At 42.0% G+C, this 12,476-nt stretch overlaps 1 protein-coding gene across 21 annotated transcripts in view; it reads left to right on the top strand.

Annotated features, from left to right (window-relative positions):
* MCF2L (MCF.2 cell line derived transforming sequence like) overlaps positions 1–7,213 on the top strand; it is a 161,774-nt gene extending 154,561 nt beyond the window's left edge. For 15 of the 21 annotated variants that reach the window (XM_083834901.1, XM_083834916.1, XM_083834915.1 and 12 more), the window contains 5 exons: positions 348–422; positions 3,731–3,861; positions 4,459–4,571; positions 4,691–4,794; positions 4,916–7,213. In XM_083834901.1, coding sequence (XP_083691027.1) covers positions 348–422; positions 3,731–3,861; positions 4,459–4,571; positions 4,691–4,794; positions 4,916–5,010 — 518 coding nt within the window. In that variant the 3' untranslated portion in view covers positions 5,011–7,213. The remainder of the gene's footprint in view (positions 1–347; positions 423–3,730; positions 3,862–4,458; positions 4,572–4,690; positions 4,795–4,915) is intronic. The other 6 variants (XM_083834917.1, XM_083834914.1, XM_083834904.1 and 3 more) reach the window with 1 other exon arrangement.
* The last annotated feature ends 5,263 nt before the right edge of the window (positions 7,214–12,476 follow it).

Raw genomic sequence — 12,476 nt, 5'->3', positions numbered from 1 at the left:
TATTGCTGTAGAACTAGATTTATTTTAAAATGATTGTTTATTTGGTAATGTTTGTCTAAAATTGAAATTAATTATATTCATTTGATGTCTAGTTCGTTTTGAAAAGTTTATGTATACTTTCATCTATAACCAGAAAATAAATTTGTCAAATCATCTTAAACTGTACATGACTAATTACCTTCTCCTGCTATAATTAACCAATGACAGCTAAAACTAGAGCGATCACAAAAATCCATTCGTTTTCCAGTATAAACTCAAAGGTATTTAGCATGCAATCCACCAATTCTCTTTTTTCCAGTTCTTCAATATCTCTCTTCTGTGTTTTTTGCCTATTCATCCTCCTGCAGCTTCTCCTACCAGTCCTGACAAAAAACCTAAACGGCATGAAGTAGTGAGTGATCCAACTCCTTTTGGTTTAAGAGGTAGAGTGTTACCGCATCTTGTACTCCCCAAATACCCACCCATCCCTGGTGTTTCATCAGAGCACTGGAGATTACCTGTATGATGATGACGTGTGCAGCAGTATTGGTATCTTCTGTGTTTTTTCCAAAGGGGTCCAGCAGCTTCTGTATACGCTGGTTTTGATAGCACAACTTGTCAAAGTTTTACCTTGGCCTCAAGTAAAGTAGCGTATGGCTAACTTTGGTTTTTAGGACGAGGTGGTGGGAAAGTGATCTTCTGCTGAAGAAACAACCAGGAGATGGGTGTTAATGGAACTACAATGGCATCCAGTTGCTATGAGATGCATGGATTTCCAGTTAGCATCCTTTTCCCACTGTGCTCCTTGTAGAGAGGTTTTAACTTCTAAAAAAAAAAGGGGGGGGGGGGGGGGAAGAGCAGGGGGAAGGAAAGTCATGTACTCTAATTAGAGTGGGGATCATCACTGTCCTGTGGAATGTACATTGTCTTACTCCATTTTCAGTTTGCATTTATTAGTCAGTCTTGTTGAATCTCTTTTTGGTTGACAGTAGGCAATTTTCACTACCCTGTTAACCTACGATGCTTTAACCGACCCCCTAGTAGCAGTTTGCCTCCTGTCCTCCCAACCCACAGCGAAGCAATGAATAAAACATTTCTGTTAAATGACCCATTTCTGACTAGCAAGGCTGTTGGCAAAGGCTTAAGTACAAGTCCCTGAGCTTCATTAACTGGAGTCCAAGGAAAACAGTCCTTCTCTTCCTGGCTCTCTTTTCATGTGACCATCTATCTCTTTTAGAAAATATAATCCTAAAGATTAAGCTATTTCAAGCCCTCCCACTGTCCCCTTCTCCAGGTTTCCGCAGCCTTTGTGTTTGTCTCACCTGTGGAAATGATGCTGGTTCTGCTGCTGTGCTGGAGAAACTCTGTGCAATGCCACTGACCCTGTCTGAGCAGCAGGCAATGTAATCCTAGGCCAGACTTGTGCAGAAACTCCACAAGTGTGGATATGGGAATTACAGTGTTAATTTTCTGCACGTGAGATCCACGAGTACCGCGGAAACTCCTGAATCATTGCTAATTTACATTAAAACTTTTGAGTCCTCTGGACACGCTTCTGAATTGCTGTCCTGTCCAGCAGCCTCTCACTTTAAGAAACAACGAAAACCAAGTAAACAAATTTAAAACATCTGATAACTCCCTCCTTCTGTCTTGCACCTTCTGATCTCTTTTTTGACAGACGCTTTTTCTCCTTCACCAACTCAGAGGGATAAATGCGTGGTGAGCTCAGCCATTTCAGGATGAAGCTGCACCAGATGATGGTCACAGCTTCTCAGTGCACAACACACTGCCCCCACTTGTTTCCTTTCATGATTGCAACCCTCCTACTTGAACCCCAGTGAGCTCAAGGAAAACGAAGTAGTGACAGAATCATATCTTGCAGATTGATCCTGTCTTTGTAGAGAAACCTGCGGGCCTGTTTCTGAAGAGAAGCAATTTATGAATTCTGAGTTTTCCTGGCACCGTCGAATCTAAGCTTGCTCATCTCTGCATCGTCTTTTCTTAGGTCTCTGCCATTTCCTTGCATGCTCTGCCTTTATAGGGAGCTCTGATGTAGTCACATCATGCAGAATACACATGTACACATCAAAATAGCATGCATAAACTCAGAGCTTTTGGTTAGTTATGTGACCATAGTGACTACTTCTCTCCACAGATGATAGGCTTGTTAGAGTGCCAGCTTGTATGAGGAATAGGCGTACTGCTGCTATGGCAGGATCAGGCAGGTCTGCTCCTACCTCCGTTAGCACAATATGTGAAAAGAAAGGCAAGGGAGCTGCTACCCAAAATGTTCCAGATGAGCAGACCAGCGAATGTGATGCTGTGGGAAGAGCAATTACAATGATGTCACTTTCTTTTTCTTTTGTGCAACTTTTTGGTTCTGTTTCTAATGAGAGCTTGGAACAATTAGAAGAAACCAAGTTTTCTTCTGTTGCATTGTCCTTAACTTGGAAATAACCCACAGGCTTTTAGCTGTGTCCCATGGGCCTACTAGATGTGTGCTTCCAGTGAAATTTGCATGGAATACAGCAGGAATTTATTACTCAGTTTCTTCACAGATTTCATTCTTAACCCTGGACAGGGCCAAATGGGTCAGTACTTCTAACCTCGTGCAGGTCATCCAGCAGTGCAGGCGAGGTAAAAGACCCGCTTGGTTTGGTGTGCTCTGAGTGTGATGTCTTAGATTGCTTTGGTTTTACTCTGACAATGCTCCTGGTTGTGGTTTTCTTTTTTTTTCTTAATGCACTGGCGTGACCAGCCAGGCAGCAAATGTAACCTACCTCAGCAGCAGTGAAGAGCCAAAATGCTGATGCTTACTCAGTTTAACTGATAATTACCTAGAAGTTGGGATGTTTGTTTTTCCTTTCAGTCTTTCATTGAGTTTTGTATTGTTACAATTTGGCTTGAACCAAAATGTTACTTGGAACTGTTTATTTGTCCTTGTTATTTTGACTTTTTCATTGTAAGCTCAGCACATGCACTAGCAGTTGCTGGCCTCAGTGAAAAGCATCCTGCTAGTAAAGCTTACTGTAGTTTTATTTGGAAAAGGATATTGTGCTCTCTGGATATGGTCCAGCCTTATAAATAAATGAAATGCTTCACACAGAGAGAAAAAGGAACACTTGGCAATAAGTGACAGGCAGGAGGTTGTTCTTGCGGTATTTGGTGCAATGACTTAACACAAAGATAATTTGGTGTGATTAAGTACCCTTGTGTCAGCCTGGATACCCTTAAATAATAAGCTGCATCATCAGATAAAGTATGAGGTGCCTGTAGCTCCTGTTGAATTTTTAGACAGCTGTTAATTGCTCAGTATTTTGAATGAGACAATGTCCATCCATCCCTCGTTCCAACAAGCTGGTTGCTTTGGGTGACAACCATGTGTGTCTATCCTCTTCCCATAAAGTGCACATTCCCATCCTCTACCCTCTCCCAAAAGAAAGTATCTACACATTGTTCAACTTCGTGTAAGGCAGAAATAGGTTCTTTTTAAGTTGGGAATTTGCTTTCTTTCCATCTACATAAATACAAACGGCCAAATTCACTGCTGTGCATTGCCACAAATCCACTTTGATGGAAATGGGCCACCTTTTGCTAGCTTTGAATTTCACTTTGTGGCTGTAATAACTTCCCTGTCTAAAGTTTTCCTCCTTTTGTGCTGATCACTTAAGTGGCTTTCAGGGGGAAGAACATTCCTCCCAGTCAGTGGCACGCTGTTGCAAAGTTAACTGTTGGCTGTTTGTCCACAAAGGCTGGGCTAAAACGTCTCATTCTCTTGATGCATCTGAAGAAAATGATGGTTGGTCTAGTGCTGAAGATCCACTGAATTCATCGGATGCAGAGGAAGAAGGAGGAGGAGGAGCGGGAAACGAAATGAAGCTGGTAACCAGAAATGCTTTCCTGTTGGGCTAAGCAAACGCTACTGTTGAGTGACAGTGTGTAGGAATGCTTTTGAAGCTTGCTGGAGACAGAAAGTATCTGCCTTGAAATCCTCAGCTGGGTAAAACTCCTGGGGCAATGAAAAATATACTGTTTTCTTAAATCAGACTTTTGTTTGTACCTGGGGAAGGTGTACCTGCAGACCAGCAAGACTGCGAATGCTTATGCTGTAGTACAGAAGTCAAGCCATGACATGCTCAGCTACTGTGTCACATACATCGTGTCACTAGTTCCCAGTTTTTTGTGTGATTTGTTTTTTTGTTTTCCCTTGGGATTTTTTTCTTTTTGTAGAGATTTGAATTGTAGTAATGGAAACATTTCACAGAATGCTTTTCAGGGGGTGAGAATTCATACACTGAATTTGCATGGAATTAAACGGCAAAGTTATACTGCCTCTCAGTATGCATATTTACACTGTCTTCAACATGTATGTGCATGAGAAAGAAGGGAAGAGCGCTTTAATTTTCATAACAAAAGCTGCAACACACTTTAAAGTACTTGAGAAGTAATTTGTTTGTGTTTTTCCATGTGTGCATTTAGACTCCTGGTAAATACACAGTTGTGACTGATTATGAAAGAGGAATTTCTGAAGAATTTACAGTGAAAAGTGGAGATCTAGTTCAACTGATTCGTGAAGGGGAGGATGGACTTTGGTACGCAGATCTGTGTTTGGAAACTTTTATACGTGGAACTGCGTTTAGAAGGCAAATGTTTAGGGCAAGACGTTCAAAAGCGGTAAATGAAGCAATCTGACTATTTTTTCTTTTTATAGGTATGTAAAGAACCTGAGCACTGGTAGAGAAGGTTGGATCCCAGCAAGCAATCTGCTGATGCTCATAGGCAATTCAAAATCAGCTCAATCTTTAAGCAGCTCTGGTAAGCTATTATAAATGTGATGATTGTCTATCTGAAGATTTCTGTTATGAAAGAAACTTGTGAAAAACAACCATATTGTATTTTCTTGTGTTTTTCTTTTCCTCTCCTTTCCCTTTCCCAGAATCAGGCACTGCCTCCAGCACTTTGAGCACATCATCAAGTTGCAGTGATAGCTGCAATGCCAGCAGCACCAGCTTCTCGGACATTAAGGGCTAAGATCGAATTTTCACCCCACCTCCATGGAAGGTAAACTGGAGTTTGCCATCTTGTGTGGAATTTTTGGACGTTGGACTCAAATGAAGGACCACCTGTTCTGTGTTGCTGGCTTTGAGTATTTTGTCTGGTGATTTTCAGAGATTCTCACGGAAGATCACAATGAAAAGTGCATGGAATGTGAAGCTGTAAAGAAAAACTAAGTGATTTGAAATAGGGTATCGTAGAGGCTTCTGCTCTGAATTTTGGAGCCGCAGAGGTGCTAGCATAAAACACATTTTTCCCATTGATATACAATCAGGTTTCTGCAGAACTGTACTTTTCGTAACATACAGAATCTGAAAGTGAGCAAACAAAATGTGTTCAGTGCTAAATCCTTATTGTAAACTAATAACATAGTAGTCACTGTACAGGATAGGTGTGCCAAAAATAAATCAGATTTTAAATTTTCTCTCCCCCAAAATACCCTTTCTCCATGGATGTACCTCATTCAGTGCAGTGAAGGGCACTTTTACAGGAATGAGGAAGTAAGTTTGGTCCAGCCATTTCTCTTCTCTTGGGTCTTTAGGATACTCTTCTGAGCCCTAGAGATTGGGATGCAGAGATGACTAATTCTCTGACCACATCATCAAAAGAAAATACTATTTTATCCTTTCCAACCTTTTGATAACACATGCAATGAAATAGCTTTTCTGAGACATTTTGGCCTCACAACCAAACTCTTTACCAATTTCACTGTTTACGTAGCCTTGGCAATTTAGTACTATCTTTCTCCTTATGCGGGTGCACAATGACACAAACATTCTTATTCACTAGATGATTTCTTATTAAACTATAATTGCACAGTTACCTTCAGTTCTAATTAGCACGCAGTTATAGGCAAAGGAAACTATTGTGGCTTCCCTACAGATCTAGAGCCTTTCTCCAGAAAAGCTTAAGAGGTCAAGAAGCCACACATTTTTAGTCAATGAAGTATGTTGTAAATTTATTCAAAGAGACAAAAATGACATAATTTTTCGGTCAGGGGGAGCACAGGGAGGAAAAAAATATCTTCATTAGAGTCAGATTTGTCCTGTAGTCAAATATTTTATTTTTTTTTAAAAGGAAGGATAATGCTAAACTTGCTATTTTTCAAGGCATGATGTAAGCCACTGTTATAAATTTTTACCTTGTGAGATGTTCTTTGCACTTCGTCCTTATAAACAGTACAAAATTGTATGCATGGATGGAATAATGTATTGATTCCTTTACATATTTATAATGTTTTTACTTGTATGAAAATAGGCTTTTACCCAATTTGTATGTAATATTAGTTAAAAATACCATGGACATTAAGAGCATAATTTTTCAGAAGCACTAAGCAAACCAAATTATGTCAATGGGAATTGCTGTTAATTATCCAACCCTCTGATGGCTGAGCCCTGAAGTCTATCTTTATGCCAGAAATTTAGACTTCAGAGGCTGTAGCTTGGGAAACTTAAAGGAGAAATACTCGAAAGAATGATCTTGGTCCTCAGTTCCAAAAGCAACCTTTCCCCAGACAAAATCAAAAAGGTAGCTGACTGTGGTCAGTACAAATTGAAACGTGTGTGTATATATATACACACCCACACATTTATGCAGGCACATATGTGCGCGCGTGTGTGTGTATATATGTGCGTGTAGATATGTATATGTGTAGATATAATGTATCAATGTAAAGGATGTATTTATAGTCTTCATGCTGCTGAATGTGTCACTTTACAATTCATCAATACTTAGGTTTCTTGCAATACTGCAATATAAAGGCGGGTCAGGGTTTTACTTCAGGCGTCTTTTCCAACACAGAAATCCTCTGATCTTTTTTTAATTATCCCACGTAATACTGTGCAGACCAGGAATATTTAGTCTGGTATTTAACAATGAAATGGCGGCATGAGATTCAGCTTATCTTCATCTGTGTAAGTTATTTTGTACATTCTGTAACATAATTTACTTATACATTGCTGTCATCGCTAGGATAAGACTGTCCTTTCATTTCTCACTGCGGCCTCATTTGTGTTATTTCAATGGTTTCCTCCACATCATTGCACTTTAATACAACCCATTTCACCGTTTCCTTTTTTTTTTTTTACTGCTGTTGTGATTTAGAGGTTCAAAGTCAGAGGTCTCTATTGTAATTATGAAAATTTGAATAAATTTCAGCACTTCTTGCTGAATGCCTTTATATAGACATGCTCTGTGTTTTATTTTTGTCTCATGGTCTTAAAAGCTGCTTATGGGTATCATATAAAAACAGACTGGATTTTGAACAGAAAAGCAGGTTTGTCTAGCTGTAACAAGCCTCAAATGTGAGGTACTTGGCAGGTCTGTCTCCAAATCTTTTGCCTGCTCATTCTGGACCATCTCAGAAACACCATTTTATCCTGGTGGTCCTGCCACACTTATTTGGAACTGGGGAATTAAAGGATGTCAGGAGGTTGAGGATTAAAAAATGACAACCGTTACCAACTTGATTTTCCCCCCACACCCTCCTCCCATTTTTGAAAGGAGTCATATCATGGCTGGATTCTCCCTAAACTAGCTGTGTATCCTGTCGTTCCTCTCCTCCTGCACACACCCTCCTCTTGATCGTGTGGATTTAGTGGAATATATTGGAGGTCTGTGTCTGGCCATGGCCCCAGCTGGGCGAGAGACAAGAAACCAAATTCACCCTTGCAGCATATGAAGAGGATTGTTTGTACATTCATGGATTAATGGCTTTAAGGACCATTATGCTATGGTAAGAGGTGAATTTCACCCTGAACTGGAGTGATTTGGGATGAGTTGGTGGCTGTGTCCAATTACACTATCCAGCTAAGCTATCACTGGGATCTGATTGCTTTCATTTACTTTTGTCAATGTAACAGCCATGTCTGTAGCCAAGCAGGAAGTCCAGCATTCCTGAGCACAACCACATTACAGTTGTTACTGTGACCAGATTTACCTTTGTGGAAAGTAGAGTTTTCTATATAAAAAGCCTAGGAAGTAGAGATTTCTTTTTAATTCTAATGATTATTTCCTATTACAAACACTATAGGCTCATCCTGGATTTCTTATATCCTAAATAACCAGCTCAAAGTTGGAGCACAGTCTTTCCTAGATGGAGAACCAGCTGTCTAGCTGGAATTCAAAACCCTTTTTCTGTTCTGCACAGATGTCAGTGAGCAAAATGGAGGACTTTGTCATCTTTAGAGAACTGATGGAAATTAATTATGGTCTAAATTTCCACTCTACTTCTGTATCATCTGGTGACTATTATGAACTGCCGTGTACAGTTCTGAGTATCCACACAAGTCACCAGAATTAGCAGTCTCAGTGGGTTAGAGTGGGTGAATGCCAGATCAACCTGGTACGAGGGAGCTACCCCAATCCAAACCCTTAATTTAGGATGCAGTTATAGAACTGTCCCTTAAGAGTTAAACTGTGTCTAGATACAGCATGATCAAAATAAGATGCTTAGATAGTGAAATAGCTTATCTGAGCTTTTGTTTGAAAGGAGGTAAATAGGTAATGTAGGTAATGTTTAAGCAACGATGGCCACAATTAGCAATAGCTACTGTTTATCTTCAGTAACAGCTACTAAAATAACGGTGAGATCTTTGGGGAGACTTCAGAGCCCCCTTACCTGGCTTGTGCTCAGGGGTCTTTGTCTTCTATGCTTCTGCCCGCCCTTTCCCAGGCAGTTTTTGGCTGGATCAGCTCCCAGAACTGACAAACCTTTCCTCTTCATGAGCAGAGGTGCCTGTGCTCACTCCTGTGGCTGTGCCAGGTCCCCATCAGGGACAGCCCCAAATGACAGCGGGGCAGGGGTAGGGAGTGCATGAGGCAAAGACATTCTGGGGGGGGGCTCTGCTGAGCATAAGGCGTCACAGTTGTTTGAGCACCCCTTCCCCTCCTCGCCTGCCCACGCTCTGTTGCACAGGGTTAGCTCTAAATACCTTGTCATGTATAAATAAGCACGCTCCCCAGTACTGATGGGCTCCAAAGAGTATTCACAGCGAAGCCTCCTCACCCAAAGCTTGTCTTTTCTTAGAAAATTTGAGGGTAGTGTTATGCATAGACAAGTCCTTGACTAAAAAAGGAGCGTGACGTACATAAAACACAGGCTGTGAGACAAACTGGCAGCATTTCCTCATCCAACCTAGATGAGGTTGGATGAAGATGAGGCCCCTCAGCTTTTCAGCACAAGAGGCCAAGTCATGGCCCGGGCAAAGGAAACCCATGAGGAGCTCTCCCAACTGCTCTGTACATGGCTCTGAGCCCTGTGGCGACAGGCCAAAATGCCCTGTGACATTAAGTCCCTGTAGAGGCCTATATGACACTACTAGACCTATATGCAAGAAGAAATGATGTGCTAAAGTATGCTTGTAGGTGTAGTTGCATCTCTCCTGAGGACCATCGCGACCGCTGCTGCCTGTACCAGCTGCAGCCTAAAGATGGTGGTAGAAAATCAAGGATCGAGGCTTGCATTTCTGTTCTGAGAGATTTTGACTAAGGTCAGCCCCTTCGGTGCTGAAATATTCTCCTTGAAAAACCAATTGAAATGAATCAATGAATCACCTTTCAGGTGTTTGGATTTATTTATTTCATATCAGTTGCCAAGACAGCAAGGGGCCCAGCTGTGCTTAAAAGGCTACGTACTTACTAGAGGTACTGGTGTGGCTGTGATGGTCTTAGGAAATAGCCAAGAGAATATCTCTAGTAGAGTTAATCTCTATTATTGCCAGCTGAGATAGGCAGCACTGAACATAGATTTTGGGCACACCACCTCTAGTTTAAATGTATTTTGCACAGCCTTTTCTATGTCTTTCATTTCCTTGTGGGGAAAAAAAAATCCACACCAACATTAAAAAGTAAAATTTTAAGTACCTGTATTCAGAGCTAATCACAAAAAAAAAAAAAAAAACTCAAAAATATTACCTCCCCATTTTTTACTCCTTCTCTATGAGCATAGTTGCTGCACAGGGGCAAAAAACTCAGTCAAACAGGCAAGTAATTTTCTACTGGAAAGAAATATTTCTCTTTTGAGGTCTAAAAAGCAAATCATTTGCTTTAAAGCTTAGTCACGTAATATTTGTGTATTTACAGTTTAGTACAACAGAAACAGGAAATAATTAACTTGATAACAGGCTTGGATCTCTTGTAAGTAGTCTGATAAGTGTATGATGGCAAGTTACAACTGTTATTGGAGATTTAGACTGAATTTTCCATTTTTAGCTTGTTCCTAAACCCTTTTTACCTAAACTCCCTGGTCAGCTCACTCAAGTGATGTCTTATGGTATTTCAGAAATAGAAATCTCTTTTTTTCCTTTTTAAAAAAAAAAAATAATAAAAATTGTCACTGAGTGCTGACAGGAAAACTCATGTTTAAATAATCAGTGACCTGATGGATCAGATTGAGTTGCACAGTTCCCAGTAGCTTCCATATGTGTCTTATCTTCAACCCAAAATATCAACCTAAAAATAGCAAAATCATACGAGTTTTTCTTTGAAAAATGTCAAAATAAAACAAGGCAAGAATAAAGAACAGTATGTTCTGAGACATCAATTCATGTCTTCCAGGCTACTGCTTCTGGTTTAGACATTTTTACACATTGTTAACATTTTTTTTTTATTGTTATTTTTATTTTATTTTTTATATGAACTTGGAAATGAAGCAACTTTGGACTTCCAAAGCATACACTAAAAAAATGCCCTAAATCATATTTTCTGAACAGCTGTCCCCAAACAGATTCTAGCAGCAGTCATGGGGTGAGTTTGCTTTAATATACATTTACTTTTAATTGGACGGTGGATTATTTTCCTTGGAATTGCTCAGAAAATATAAGGCAAGGCTGAAGCCTCCACTGGGAAGGAGATTTATTGAGCAGAATACCAGGATAATTCTCATAAGCTACAGCAAGACCACACAAGAAAAAAACCCACAAAGTGAGATCTAGGGATCTTCTGGGGAAAACAAGCTAATGACCTGACATTTGTTCCTCCAGCTGGGGTCCCAGACCATAAGGAAGGGGAGCTCTTCTTGAAGTCAAGAGCTCTTCTTCAACCAAAGCACTATAAGCAGAGATCTACGTGAAGCTGGCTGGCAAAGAGCTGCCATGAAGTCCTGAAGTCCAGCTGGATCTCCAGTGGCTCTTGTCATGGGCACAGGCCTCCTTGCCACCCCTGATGACATCTAATCTCAAGAATTTTTCTTGGAAGAAGGGCTGGCCCCATGGGAACCGACTGTTGTTCCCAGCACTCGGACTTCTCCCTGGGAAATAACAATGGGTTTTGTTGTATTCCCAAGCAGTAAAAACAAAATCTTTCACGTGTGCAGGCTGGCAAGGGAGAAAGAGAGCAGGGAGGCATTGCCTCAGGCCTAGAGGATGTACAGAAGCCTGTGCACCATCAAGGAAGAGAAGCCAGCGAAGTGGTGCCACGGCTGTGGAGCGGGACCACCTGCAGCCCCTAGCAGGGTGCTGGCAGATCCCACCCAGCCCAAGGAGACACCCCTGGGTGGCGACAGGGACCAAGCTGGGCTGGCCTAGGGCGCAGGAGGCACCTGGTGTTCAAACAGACAGGGGGTGCAGCTTTTCCCGAGACGACACGACAGAGGGAGATGTCTGCAAGCAGATCTGAAAAACTAGGCTTCACTAAGCTGAACATGTCCTAGCTGTTTTCAGCTCACTGCCGTAGGCAAGTGAGCAAGGAATGAGGACCATGTTGGCAGGTTATGAGGTACGGAGGGGCTTCCCAGAAAGCTTGGGCCTGCTAGAGCTCCTTTAGTACCCCAGCTGCCACCCCCTGCCCTGGGACGGGACCTGCCACCATCTCTGACCATGCTGGGAGCCCAGCTGCCATCCAGAGACATGCCCAAATGCCTCCTCTCAGGAAACCAGTTTCAGAGCAGGATGTCCAGCCGTGGCACGGAGCAGCAGGAACGCGTGCGAAGGGTGGCCGGGAGCCCAGCTGTCCGATCGATGGCGGCTTCCTGGAAGTTCAGCCGAGCGCTGGCAGCAAAGCAGCAGCACAGCTGGGGCTTTTCAGGGCCACAAGGCTGAGGTGCAGAGCCAGCCCTCCTTCCTCCGCACCAACCGAGGGGAGGACTGCCTGAAGGATGCCCCAGCCCTCAGGGCTGCTTCGCTTCTCATGGGCAAACATGCCCTTTACCTCCCTGCTATCTGAAGTCAACATTTACCTAAGCCTGTTGTCAGCTCTCTGCTGTGATGCCACTAATTGATTTCCGTTAAATCAGAGGATTGCTTATTCCCCAGATATAATGTGATTTGCAGACTAGCCCCTCGAAGCCCTGTCATTACTCATGAAACGCAATGTGGATCAGCTCCGCATCTCCTCGAGCTGGTACAGCTTGCAAGGCACGGGCATCTTGCAATAAAGCCACAGGAAACCAATGTAGGGTACTTCTGCTGGTTAATTAGTGTCTCCAAGTAATCTGAGCCAGAAGT

The sequence above is a fragment of the Anser anser genome (genome assembly GCF_964211835.1).
Source record: "Anser anser genome assembly, chromosome: 1".
Classification (NCBI taxonomy): Eukaryota; Metazoa; Chordata; class Aves; order Anseriformes; family Anatidae; genus Anser; species Anser anser.
The sequence above is the reverse complement of the archived record's forward strand: the minus strand, read 5'-3'. Positions and strand labels throughout refer to the sequence as shown.